This window comes from Protobothrops mucrosquamatus, unplaced genomic scaffold, assembly GCF_001527695.2.
Source record: "Protobothrops mucrosquamatus isolate PMUCROS unplaced genomic scaffold, P.Mucros_1.0 scaffold1403, whole genome shotgun sequence".
Classification (NCBI taxonomy): domain Eukaryota; kingdom Metazoa; phylum Chordata; class Lepidosauria; order Squamata; family Viperidae; genus Protobothrops; species Protobothrops mucrosquamatus.
Genome location: NW_015387588.1, coordinates 105,755 through 118,989, shown reverse-complemented (window position 1 = coordinate 118,989; position 13,235 = coordinate 105,755). Strand labels below are relative to the sequence as shown.

General features: G+C 47.0%; 1 protein-coding gene and 1 non-coding gene across 2 annotated transcripts in view; one reads left to right on the top strand and one right to left on the bottom strand.

Annotated features, from left to right (window-relative positions):
• The window catches only part of SLC12A6 (solute carrier family 12 member 6), a 59,729-nt gene extending 52,784 nt beyond the window's left edge, over positions 1-6,945 (top strand). The window contains exons 19-25 of the mRNA XM_015821819.1: positions 207-402; positions 487-656; positions 1,505-1,636; positions 4,502-4,609; positions 4,709-4,893; positions 6,433-6,566; positions 6,645-6,945. Coding sequence (XP_015677305.1) covers positions 207-402; positions 487-656; positions 1,505-1,636; positions 4,502-4,609; positions 4,709-4,893; positions 6,433-6,566; positions 6,645-6,736 — 1,017 coding nt within the window. The 3' untranslated portion in view covers positions 6,737-6,945. The remainder of the gene's footprint in view (positions 1-206; positions 403-486; positions 657-1,504; positions 1,637-4,501; positions 4,610-4,708; positions 4,894-6,432; positions 6,567-6,644) is intronic.
• A 3,708-nt stretch (positions 6,946-10,653) lies between these two features.
• Positions 10,654-12,357, bottom strand: LOC107292694. The gene is made up of 2 exons (XR_003810540.1): positions 12,106-12,357; positions 10,654-10,947 (listed from the first exon to the last, which is right to left on the bottom strand). It is a non-coding gene; the product is annotated as an uncharacterized LOC107292694 (transcript).
• Between the last annotated feature and the right edge of the window lie 878 nt (positions 12,358-13,235).

Here is a 13,235-nt window from a genome sequence, read left to right as displayed (position 1 = left end):
TACAATAACCATACTCTATCTAACATTAATCAACTATTAGAATAACAAATCTATAACATCCTTTATTATTATTATTATTACAAGTCTGAAGGACCATCTTTAGATGCAAATTGTCATAGCTCTACATTACCCTGAAGTTTCCTCTTGTTTGCAATGCCGAGTAGCTTTTTGCAGCGTGACCTTTGAGCAGCTTTATGTTATTTCAGACCCTCAAACATCTGATGGAGGCAGAACGTGTGAAAGGCTTCTGCCAGATCGTGGTGGCTGCCAAGGTGCGAGAGGGCATCTCCCACCTCATTCAGTCTTGCGGACTGGGTGGTATGAAGCACAACACCGTGGTGATGGGCTGGCCGAGCGCCTGGCGTCAGAGTGAGGATGCCCGTGCTTGGAAGACTTTTATTGGTACGGTTTCCCTAACGGGGCGAGATACGTGGGGCAAGAGGTCAACTGAGCCTTATTGCATGAGTTCCTCTTCCTCTTCTCCAGGCACTGTCCGCGTGACTACAGCTGCCCGCCTGGCCTTGCTCGTGGCAAAGAATGTGGCTTTTTTCCCTAGCAACGCAGAGCCTTTTTCCGAGGGCAACATTGATGTCTGGTGGATTGTGCACGATGGAGGGATGTTGATGCTCCTCCCCTTTCTTCTCAAGCAGCACAAGGTGGTGATGGGCGGGCATGGCTGAGATACAGAGTAGGCCAGTGATGGCGAACCTTTTATAGACCGAGTGCCCAAATTGCAACCCCAAACCCACTTATTTATCTCCGGGGTGCCAGGTGGGCGTGGCCCACTGGGTGGGCGTAGCTGTGGTGGTCATGGTAGACTGGGTGGGTGTGGCCAAGGTGGGCATGGTCACCTTGATGTTGCTCGTGGGGAGGGACGCCTGTGGCGGCCGGGTAGGATTGGGGGAGATCCAGGGGGTCTCTGGCAGGTGGGGCGGTGGGCAGTAGGCTCATCCTGTGGGGTGAGGTGAGGTGAAGCGAGGCAGGGCGGGGGTGCCATTGTCGCAGGGCAAGGCAAGGCAGGGGCCGGGGCGGCTGCTGCCTGACACCATCGTCCTCGCACACAGGCCAGCGAGCGCATGGGGGCCGACAGTGTCTGTCAGCAGCCACAGCCTGCCGGCCCCTCAACTGGCACATTCTGGGGCTCCGCAGCCCACCCCCAGCAGTTCAGAGAAGCCGCCTCTGAGCTGAACGGTCCGGCCGACAGCTGAGGAGGCGATGCAATGGGTCGTGCCTGGGAAAAGGAGAGCATGCGAGGCCCGGAGGGATGGGACAGGGGGGGAGGGAAACCAGCCGTGCTGGGATGCATCTGGCCGCGTGGGACCTCGGCGAGTTAGCGGGTGGCTGGTTGAAGAGGGACGGTTGCCATCTCTGGGGCATGGTGCATGTGCCCACAGAGAGGGCTCTTAGTGCCGCCTCTGGCACGCGTGCCATAGGTTCGCCACCACTGGAGTAGACATGAAAGTGGTAGGCGGAGTTACTGATTCCCCTTCTCCTTGCTTCAAAGGTGTGGCGTAAATGCAAAATCCGCATCTTTACAGTAGCCCAACTGGAGGACAATAGCATACAGATGAAGAAGGATCTGGCCACCTTTCTGTATCACCTACGTATTGAGGCAGAGGTGGAAGTGGTAGAAATGGTGAGTGACACAATACTGTGGGGATTAGAAACATATCTTAACTGTAGCAATCGCACTTAGACCAGACATGTCAAACACAAGGCCCGGGGGCCGGATGTGGCCCGCGAAGTGGTTTCATGTGGCCCGTGAAGCCATCCTGGAAACAGTGAGGGAACGGCCCCCACTGCCTTGGCCCCGGCCCAGGCCGGCCGGGAGCCAGTGTACAATTTTGTGGTGGCCATCTATGCTGAAACACATTCAGTCTTAGCTCCATAAGGCCGTCTGGAAACAGCGAGGAACCAGCCCCTGCTGCGTCGGCCCCGCCCCCTGGGTGCATGCTGGGTGCTGGGGTGACACCTCCCCAGCTGCGTTTCTTGCCTGTTTTTCTCCCCTCATCTCAAATATTTTCCCACCACTCTGTACTTAGGAAAGAAGGAAGGAAAGAAGGAGAGGGAGGGTCTGAGGGAAGTCCTACCTTAGTCCTGCCCTGCTGCCCTTTCACCATCCCCTTGCCCCCTCCTCCTGGACTATCCTGGGGGTCTCCCATCCTATTGCTAAGAAAGCTTTGGATACAAAGCCGGGTCTCCTCCCATGGAGAGGGAATGGGCCTCCCTTTGACTTTGCCCTTGTACCCACCATGAGCAACCTGGCTAAGGAGAGCAAGCACAGAGACAGCAGCCTTGAGGAGGAGGTAAGTGCAGCTGGGTGCCCCCTTGGGGAAGTGGGGCTGGACTTGGTGCCACAGGTGCTTGAGGGCCAGGCTGGGCGTTTGGCCTCTGCTGCCCAGGGCTCCGGGTAGCCCACACCACCATCCAGCCCCTCCCCCCCGCATGGCCTGAGAGGAACGGTGAGGCTCCTCCAGTGGACCATGCCTTGGCCCTTGCCCTGGTCCCACCCCCTTCTGCCAGAGACCCTCAGATCTGTCCCACTCCTGCCCAGGCCCCCACAGGCACCCTTGATGCGAATGATGTAGATCTAGCCATGCCCACCCAGTAGGTCACACCCACTCCATCCATGCCCACCCAGTAGGCCGCACCCACCCTGGCCACACCCATCCGGCCCCCTGAGGGCAACCGCAATGCTGATGCGGCCCTCAATGAAATTGAGTTTGACACCCCTGACTTAGACTTATATACTGTTTCACAGTGCTTTATAGCCTTCTCTAAGCGGTTTACAGAGTCAGCATATTGCCCCCAACAATCTGGATCCTCATTTTACCGACCTTGGAAGGATGGAAGGCTGAGTCAACCTTGAGCAGGTCAGGATCGAACTGCCAAAATGCTGGCAGTCAGCAGAATTAGACTGCAATACTGCATTCCAACCACTGTGCCACTACGGCTTCATCTAACGGATAGAGACATATCTAATGGGGAAAAAAGAAATTAGAGACATATCTAATGGATATAAACGTATCCAATAAGAAAAAAGGGATTGGAGGTATACAGGTAGTCCTTGATTTACAACCATAATTGAGCCCAAAATTTCTGTTGCTCAGTGAGACATTTGTTAAGGGAGTTTTGCCCCCATTTTATGACCATTCTTGTCATTATTGTTAAGGGAATCACTGCAGTTGTTAAGGTAGTAACATGATTGTTAAGTGAATCTGGCTTCCCCATTGCCTTTGCTTGTCAGAAGATTGCAAAAGGTGATCACATGACCCCAGGATACTGCAACCATCATAAATATGACTCAGTTGCCAAGCATCCGAATTTTGATCACATGACCATAGGCCTGCTGCAATGGTCGTTAAGTGTGAAAAAGGGTCATAAGTCACGTTTTCAGTGCCATCGCAACTTTTTATGGTCACTAACTGAATTATTGTAAGTCAGAGGGATAGAATCAAGATCACGTGAAGTGTTAATACCACTTTACAATGCCTTGGTAAGGCCACACTTGGAATACTGCATCCAGTTTTGGTCACCACGATGTAAAAAAGATGTTGAGCCTCTAGAAAGAGTACAGAGAAGAGCAACAAAGATGATTAGGGGACTGGAGGCTAAAGCATATAAGGAACGGTTGCTGGAATTGGGTATGTCTAGTTTAACGAAGAGAAGGACGAGGGGGGACATGATAGCAGTGTTCCAATATCTCAGGGGCTGCCCCAAAGAAGAGGGAGTCAAGCTATTCTCCAAAGTGCCTGAGGGCAGGACAAGAAGCAACGGATGGGAACTAATCAAGGAGAGAAGCAACCTAGAACTAAGGAGAAACTTCCTGACAGTTAGAACAATTAACCAGTGGAACAACCTGCCTCCAGAAGCGGTGAATGCTCCAACACTGGAAGTTTTTAAGAAGAGACTGGACAGCCATTTGTCTGAAATGGTATAGGGTTTCCTGCCTGAGCAGGGGGTTGGACTTGATGACATTCAAGGTCCCTTCCAACTTTATTATTATTATTAAGTACTACTTGTATCTAACGGACAGAGACATATTTAATTGGGAAAAAGGGACTAGAGACACATCTAATGGATAGAGATGTATCCAATGAGGAAAAAGGGATTAGGGATATATCTAATCTACAGAGATATATTTAACGGGACAGAAGGGATTAGAGACATATCTAATAGAAGCCACACTCATACTCATTCTTGTTATTTTAGTATTGCCCACTACCTGTCCCCAAGGTACAAATTGACTTCTTTCACCACGGGAATGAGGATCAAAAACAGATGTTTAAAAAAATATGTTCCCTTTCAAGGAAATAAGGCTGGCTAATCTTATTTTACACAGAATGCCTGTAGACATGCATATTCCTAGAGAAGTCCCTCTATATGCAGATGTGCCATTGGTTGAAATCTGGCAAAAGTTTATGAGTGAAGGAAGAATGCTGGACATAGCAAGAGGTTGGGAGAGTTTCCAGTATCAGCTGTCCCTTCTTTTCTCTTGCAGCACGACAGCGACATCTCTGCCTACACCTATGAGCGCACTTTGATGATGGAGCAACGTTCCCAGATGTTGCGCCAAATGCGCCTCTCTAAAACAGAACGAGAACGTGAGGTGAACCGGGCTGAAACAAAGGTGGGAGAAAATAGGTTGAAAAGAGCAACCGATTTCGGTTTCCTTTTCACTAAAGCATCAGTGATGCCACCCTTATAGGCCCAGCTTGTGAAAGACAGGAACTCAATGTTGCGGCTGACCAGCATTGGCTCAGATGATGATGAAGAGACGGAGACCTACCAGGAGAAGGTGCACATGACCTGGACCAAGGACAAATATATGGCTTCTCATGGACACAAACTCAAGACCCTGGAGGGTTTCCAAGATCTGCTCAATATGCGTCCGTAAGATATCAATTCCTGGGTTATCTATATAAATAAAAATGTAAATGTTCGTTTGTTCAAAATCTTAAATCTCCGAAAGTTCTTCACCGATTGCTTTGAAATTTTGAAACAACGTTGCATTCGAATACGCACGTGTTTTTATATACCTACTATTATATAGATGTCACACCTGTGACAGGTAAAAACATGCTTTTTTGAAAAACAGCGCCATCTGTTGGACGTAAAAGCAACACGCTTTTACCAGACTGAGCCACAGCAACGCGTGGCTGGGTACAGCTAGTTTCTAATATATACTTCTACTGTCATTAAACTGTCCCTAATTAGTTGTCCACTATTCTGCTTCCAAACTCTTCTTGGAAAGTGATATACAACCAGGCCTAACCCTAACCCTGATCTTACCACTATTCTGTGTTTTATTCTAAATGATTTGTTTTGCTTTTTCCACCATAGATCCCATTATTTCCCACAAGTAATGCTCTCCATCTTCAGCATCTACCCAAGTTCTTCCTTTATTTATTTCGTATGGCCTTAGTTCATAACATCATTAGTGCATAAGATTCACAAAATCAGCATACAAGATGTGTTGTTGTTGTTGTTGTTAATTGCGAAGTCGTATCCGACCCATCCCGATCCCATGGACAACGTTCCTCCAGGCCTTCCTGTCCTCTACCATCTTCTGGAGTCCATTTAAGCTCACGCCTACTGCTTCAGTGACTCCATCCAGCCACCTCATTCTCTGTCGTCCCCTTCTTCTACTGCCCTCAATCTTTCCCAGCATTAGGCCCTTCTCTAGTGAGTCCTTCCTTCTCATTAGGTGGCCAAAGTATTTGAGTTTCAACTTCAGGATCTGGCCTTCTAAAGAGCAGTCAGGGTTGATCTCTACAAGATGTGTATCAAAATATAAAACACCAGTACAGTAAATTATTTTAAAAACACACAATACGAACGATGACTAGAATTATGAATAAAATTAAATTATGTACGAGCAGCTATTACAGTGACTAAGCCTACATCTGGATAGATCATTTAGCCATTGGACAGCAGATCCCTCAAAATGATATAGTTCTTGCAGGAATCCAGGGAACTTTCTGAGAGGGCATTCCGTTGCAGTATGATGTAAAGTTTGCAGGACATTCCCTGGGTCACAGTATTATCAACCAACCTCCATTTGTATTTCCAATATTGGCACCTGCCATGGTTGGTCTGTATTCGGTTGAACGTTGTCCAACTGTTTTTCCTTGGAAGATCAAAACTGGAGGGGCATTGTACTGGATCAGACATCAAGTTAAACAGATCTGGATTAGAAGTTGTCCATTAGAAATTCTTGCTAGTACTATGAGTTTGCTTTTCTGCAATGACCATGTCATTCCCTGTTCTTTTAGGAAGGATCTGTGCTTGTGTCTCTAATCCACGAATACCTTATTTTCTCACAAGCCAATCCTAGGCTGCAGATTAGATATCCTGGTAAAGCTGGCTGTATGGATACATTCTGTATGGGCCCTGCTCTTGCTAATACTCTTTTTCCTACCCCCAACTTAGGGATCAGTCTAACGTGCGACGTATGCACACGGCTGTCAAGCTCAACGAAGTTATTGTCAACAAGTCCCACGAGGCCAAGCTTGTGCTGCTTAACATGCCTGGGCCACCACGAAACCCCGAAGGTGATGAAAATTGTATCCTTTTCTGCTGGGCACAGGAAGGAGCGGAGATGGCTCTGTTGTGTTGTTCCTTTGACTCTTTTCCACCCGCAGATATGGAATTCCTGGAGGTCCTCACCGAAGGGCTGGAGCGTGTGCTGCTTGTACGGGGCGGAGGCAGCGAGGTCATCACCATCTATTCCTAGAGGATGGGAGGTCTTCCTCCTGACGAACTTGAGTTCAGATTGATACTTGCTTCCTACCTGTTCCCACGTGCCACTTGGATCTCCCAAGGAGACCAGCTACTACCGCCACATTTGTTTGCTTTCATTTCTCGTGGCAATTCAGGGTCTTCAAATTGGGTGTTCCCCCCCGCCCCCAGTGTTTGGAGGATGGATAGTTGGCAGCTTCTTCAGCTTCCATCGAGTTAGAGCTACACGCTAGAACCTTCGCAAGCTTGTTGCGGGAGGGAAATTAGAGGTAGGTAGGAAATTGTGCTCTGTCAGCCTCTCAAGAAATGTAGGAGCCGTGTGGCGAGTAGTAACTCTGCAGGGCATTAAGAGAAGCAAAAAGATCAGGAAAGGAGTGACAGCATCCATCCGCTGGAACAGCAGGTTTGGCCCAGCTGGAGAAGCTGTTACACGTTATTATCATGTTAAAAGAGGAACAAGAAGGGAAAGGAGATACTGTTGGGTGACTTAGAAGAAAGGGAAATCCATCCTTCGTTGTGCTATTTTCTCCTGGTCCGCACCAAAGTCTCTTTGCTTTCCTTCCCACTGAAATCAAGGCCACAATAAGGACTTAGAAAGTTGGAAGTCACTTTTCAGCGTGCTTAACCCTGATCCCCCGTGATATTCTGAGAATCAGATACACCGTTTGCCCACAAGGGGAGAGAATGGCTGATCCCCAAGTTAGGGTGGAAGCAGCATATTGATGGGGAAACATCTTTTCCATCTGGCCTTCGCACTTCTACTGAGTCAAGGAAAGTGGCAGCTGCCTTTTCCTCATTTGATAGATATTCTGTAGAACCAATTGCTAGGCAGCATGCAGCTGACATACGTTGTCCTTACACGCTGATGGGGACAGGATTTCTATCCCGAAGAACAGGGTTTTCTGATTTTCCAAATTGCCCTCTTTGCTTTTGAAGAGGTCCACCTCTTCCCCCCCCAAGCTTGGATAAGAAGAAAATTAATGCCACATCTTCTGTGCCAAGCAAGGTTGCTCTCTTCGATGTCAGTGACAAGGATATACAGCTTACTTTTATAAGTGTTGGGATGGAGTTTTTCCTTACCTCTGCAGAAGCAAACTTAGGGAAAGGTGCTTTGGTCTATTTTTGTCCCATCTAATTTCAGTGATGGATGTCTGCTCCTCCTGGTACCTCTTGCTCAAGAATAGAATATACAGGGACCACTCCCTCGGGGTAGCCTTAAAAGACACATCTCAAGCCTCTCATTTTATTTTTTTAAAAGAGAATTTCACAAGACCTCTCTCTTATTTTGGCTGAGACTTTTTTTTTTTTTAATTTATTCAGGGTGCAACCTTGTTTACATCGCATCAGATTTGGGAGTGTGATTTTTTTTTTGCTTCTTGAATTATGTAAAGAATAAAACATTTTATATACGATTTTTACTTTAGCAGTTGTGCATAATTGGCTCCACTTGCTCGTGTATTCATTATGTAACATTTCATCCACTTTACAGCCTTGGTTATCATTTATAAAAAGCAGTTAAAATAAAGAGCGGCATATGTTTACGTCGTACACATTTTGAAAAGAAAACCTGCATTCAGTGGTCTAGTTCAGGGCTTTTCAACCAGTGGTACGGGTACCACCTGTGGTACATTGGCACCTGGCAGGTGGTACGCGACCATCCTAGAAAAGTGGTAGCAGGGGAGGAGACTGAGCTGAACCAGTGGCAGCACCACATAAGCCTAAAAGATGGCTGGAGCTGCAGGGCTGTCAGGGCTGAGCGGAAGCGCCAGGATCAGTGCCACTTTCCAACTGATCGGCGCTTCTTTGGGGCTGTCGGGACTCAATGGAAGTGCCAGGATCAGCACCAGGCTCCAGCTGGAGTTCGGCGCTGATCCTGGTGCTTCTGCTGAGCCCTGAAGAAGCACTAATCAGCTGGAAAGCAGCACTGATCCTGGCACTTCTGCTGAGCCCAGAAGAAGCGCCGATCAGCTGGAATGTTGCAGCATCTCCAGGGTCTTGTGATTTACATTCAGATGCTTGGCAACTGATTCATATTTATGACGGTCACAGTGTCCCAGGGTCATGTGAAGTGACCAAAACCTGCTGCAACCACCCAGCAGACAGGTGGAATAAAAACCAAACACTCCCCAACCCACCCTCGCTGCCAATCCCCAACAGAAATGCTCACAACAATGAAAACCTCGGACAGGAGGAAGAGCGCTGCTGGGTGGGCAGGCAGGCGTCTTGCTCGGCTGTGGCTTGGGGGGCACTTTTTTCAGTGCTATTGTAACTTCGAACAGTCACTAAGCGAACTGTTGTAAGTCGAGGACTACCTGTACTTTATCACTTTTCTCCTTTGTTTTTTTGTCATTAAGTTTTTGACACCTTGCTAGGCGACTGGTGGTACTCGGATGTTGCCATATCCTAAAAGTGGTACAATGGGTGAAAAGGTTGAAAAGCCCTGGTCTAGTTCATACAAACATGATTCTGAGACTAATGCGAACAGGCTGTTGTAGAACAAGTTTATCATTCCCCCCCCCCCAGTAAATTTGTATCCGTGGCTTAAGAATTAGGTAATGTACGTGAACATTTGAGTAGCTATTTGTTCTCCATTGTAAAGGTAAAAGAGTCTCTGTGGATTTTACTCCGCTAGTCGTTGCTCACTATCGGGGTGGTGCTCATCTCCATTTTCAAGGCCACTGAGTCAGAAAATGTCCAAAGACATTTTGACAGTCATGTGGCCACTGAACCGGTACCTATTTATTTACTTACATTTGCTTTCAAACTGCTAGGTTGGCAGAATTGGGACGGGAGCTCCTAATAATAATAATAATGATGATGATGATAAAGTTGGAAGGGACCTCGGAGGTCATCTAGTCCAACCTCCTGCTCAGGCAGGAAACCCTATACCATTTCGGACAAATGGCCGTCCAGTCTCTTCTTAAAAACTTCCAGTGTTGGCGCATTCACCGCTTCTGGAGGCAGGTTGTTCCACTGGTTAATTGTTCTAACTGTCAGGAAGTTTCTCCTTAGTTCTAGGTTGCTTCTCTCTTTGGTTAGTTTCCACCCGTTGCTTAACTGTTGAGCCACGGTGCTGCCCCACTGTTCTCCATGAAACTTTCCAAAATTTTCATTGATGGCTCTTACATAACTGATAAACAATGAGAATCCCATAAAATGTCCCAGCTCCATATTTCCCACAAGAGATCATCAAGCAGACGCCTATACACTTTTTAGTCAGCTTTAGGATAATAAAATCAATTTTTTTTTATCAAGAATTAGAATTACCTATGAATTAACTTTACGTTCAAGTCAGACCATGCATGCATTTAGCCTCGTACTCTTAGCTTTGATATTGGGAGTGCTACAGATGCCTTTCTGGGCACACCTGTTTCTGCATAATTTCCAAATAAGTGAAGTGCTCCGTATATAACAGTGTTTCTCAACCTTGACAATTTTAAGGCATGTGGACTTCAACTCCCAGAATTCCACAGCCAGCAAGGCTGGCTGTGGAATTCTGGGAGTTGAAGTCCACATGCCTTAAAATTGTCAAGGTTGAGAAACACTGGTATATAACCTGGGTCATCTTGCAATGTTGGGCACTTCTAGTATTATATACATAATAATAATAGTAAAGTTGGAAGGGACCTTGGAGGTCATCTAGTCCAACCCCCTGCTCAGGCAGGAAACCCTATACCGTTTCGGACAAATGGCTGTCCAGTCTCTTCTTAAAAACCTCCAGTTTTGGAGCATTCACCACTTCTGGAGGCAGGTTGTTCCACTGGTTAATTGTTCTAACAGTCAGGAAGTTTCTCCTTAGTTCTAGGTTGCTTCTCTGTTTGATTAGTTTCCATCCGTTGCTTCTTGTCCTGCCTTCAGGGGCCTTATAGGAAAATGGATTTTCTGATGGTAGAACTTCAGTGAAGCACTAAACACATTTAAAAGTTAACATTTTTATTTTGCTTTTAACAGAAGGGAAATTTACTAAGGCAAGTCTTTTGCTTCAACTCCTCCAAAGCACATCAGTCCTTCTTGTTCTGGGTAACATTCTGTAAATGCTTCCTACTGTTCCACAATGCAGCAACATGCAGTTAAAATCCAGCATGTTTTGGAGTCAACAGAAGGAAGAATAATTCACAATCGCAAGGCAGACGCCTAGAGCAGCAGTTGATTTCTGGAAATGGGGTCAGGTCATAAGATGAGACCCCCGCCTGTATACTCCATACGCTAGGCAGAAGACAGAAAATACTGTGAGTCACAAACCACAAGTCAGCAATCTGAAAATTAGGCTACCCTTAAACAGGATCAACAGAGACTTAAGAGTTTAAACAGAGACTAAGCAAGAGAATGTTAACAGCGTGGATTAGATCTGGGTTCGTGTGAATCATCTAATACTGCCCTTTTGTGAAGTTAAGGACGCAAAGAGAGACCTGAGAGCTTTGATCGAAGAAATCTGTCCTGTACACCAGGGCTTTTCAACCAGTGGTACAGGTACTACCTGTGGTACATTGGCATCTGGCAGGTGGTACGCGACCATCCTAGAAAGTGGTAGCAGGGGAGGGGAATGAGCTGAACCGGTGGCAGCACCGCACAAGCCTGAGCGAGAGATGGCTGTCAGGGCTCAGCGGAAGCGCCAGGATCAGTGCTGCTTTCCAGCTGATTGGTGCTTCTTCAGGGCTCAGCGGAAGCGCCAGGATCAGCGCCAGGCTCCAGTTGGAGTTCGGTGCTGATCCTGGTGCTTCTGCTGAGCCCTGAAGAAGCGCCAATCAGCTGGAAAGCAGCACTGATCCTGGCGCTTCCGCTGAGCCCAGAAGAAGTGCCGATCAGCTGGGATGTTGCAGCATCTCCAGGATCTTGTGATTTACATTCAGATGCTTGGCAACTGATTCATATTTATGACGGTCACAGTGTCCCAGGGTCATGTGAAGTGACCAAAACCTGCTGCAACCACCCAGCAGATGGGGGGAATAAAAACCAAACACCCCCCACCCCCGCTGCCAATCCTCAACAGAAATGCTCACAACAATGGAAACCTCGGACAGGAGGAAGAGCACCGCCAGGTGGGCAGGCAGGTGTCTTGCTCGGCTGTGGCTTGGGGGGCACTTTTTTCAGTGCCATTGTAACTTCGAACAGTCTCTAAACGAACTGTTGTAAGTCAAGGACTACCTATATTTTATCACTGTTTTCCTTTTTTGGGGGGGGGGTGTCAAGTTTTTGACACCTTGCTAGGCGACTGGTGGTACTCGGATGTTGCCATATCCTAAAAGTGGTACAATGGGTGAAAAGGTTGAAAAGCCCTGGTCTAACTGAACCTCCCCCTTTCCTCACACAGGCTAGTGAGATGAGATGATCCAAGGGAGGAGAGTTCATACTGTTCACACTTACCTCAGGTGGTTCAATAAAAGCCAGCCAGTCAGAAGCATGAGTTGGCAGCAGCCCCATTGACTGGCACTTGTAAACAGCCAAGGCCAATCCTAGCAGGTTGCCAATTAAATACACCAGTCCCTGTAGAAACTTCTGACTTGAGCTTTCAAGTAGCTTGAAGGCTGTGGGGATAATACAAAAGAAGTTAAGGTACCACTGTGGGCTATGAAACACTACACAGCACACTAGCTGATAGCGCCGGGTAGAAAAGCCTGCTTGGAGATATGGTTGTCAACTGAATAATCTTTCCAGAACGAGATTTGGGGATCTTGTTATTAAAATGCGAATGTAAATCACCCATAATTTATCAAGGAGTTAGGAAATATAAAGTCAATCTTGCTAAGTGAATTTTTACCATTGGAGATTAAAGCTGCTTTGCAAACACTTTGTCCTAATGACAACTCTGAAGCCAAGCACAAATCTAGATATGGATCTTAATCCGAGGGATTGTTCTGCACCTAGCAATCCTCTTTTCCTTATAAGCCTCTAGAACAGATGTCCCAAATCCATCTAGCAAATGTTCCTCATTCACCTTATTGTTCCTGGACGGCCTTGGTTTAGCACAGGGGTAGTCAACCTTGGCTCTTTTATGACTCGTGGACTTCAACTCCCAGAATTCCTGAGCCAGCTAAGCTGGCTCAGGAATTCTTGGAATTGAAGTCCACGAGTCATAAAAGAGCCAAGGTTGACTACTCCTGGTTTAGCATAACCTATAGTGTAGCATTTACTTATTTGTACTATGTGTAAACTGCCCACTCGAGTTCCAGTATTCTTATTTTAAAAAAAGAGAAAGCTGCCCACTTCAGTTCCAGTATTCCCATTTAAAAAAAAGAGAAGCACTTGCGTGTGTCCTATTTTTGAAATTGTTCAAACTGTACTTTGGAATACAACTAAGAGGGAGTCAAGCTATTTTCCAAAGCGCCTGAAGGCAGGACAAGAAGCAACGGGTGGAAACTAACCAAAGAGAGAAGCAACCTAGAACTAAGGAGAAACTTCCTGACAGTTAGAACAATTAACCAGTGGAACAACCTGCCTCCAGAAGCGGTGAATGCTCCAACACTGGAAGTTTTTAAGAAGAGACTGGACAGCCA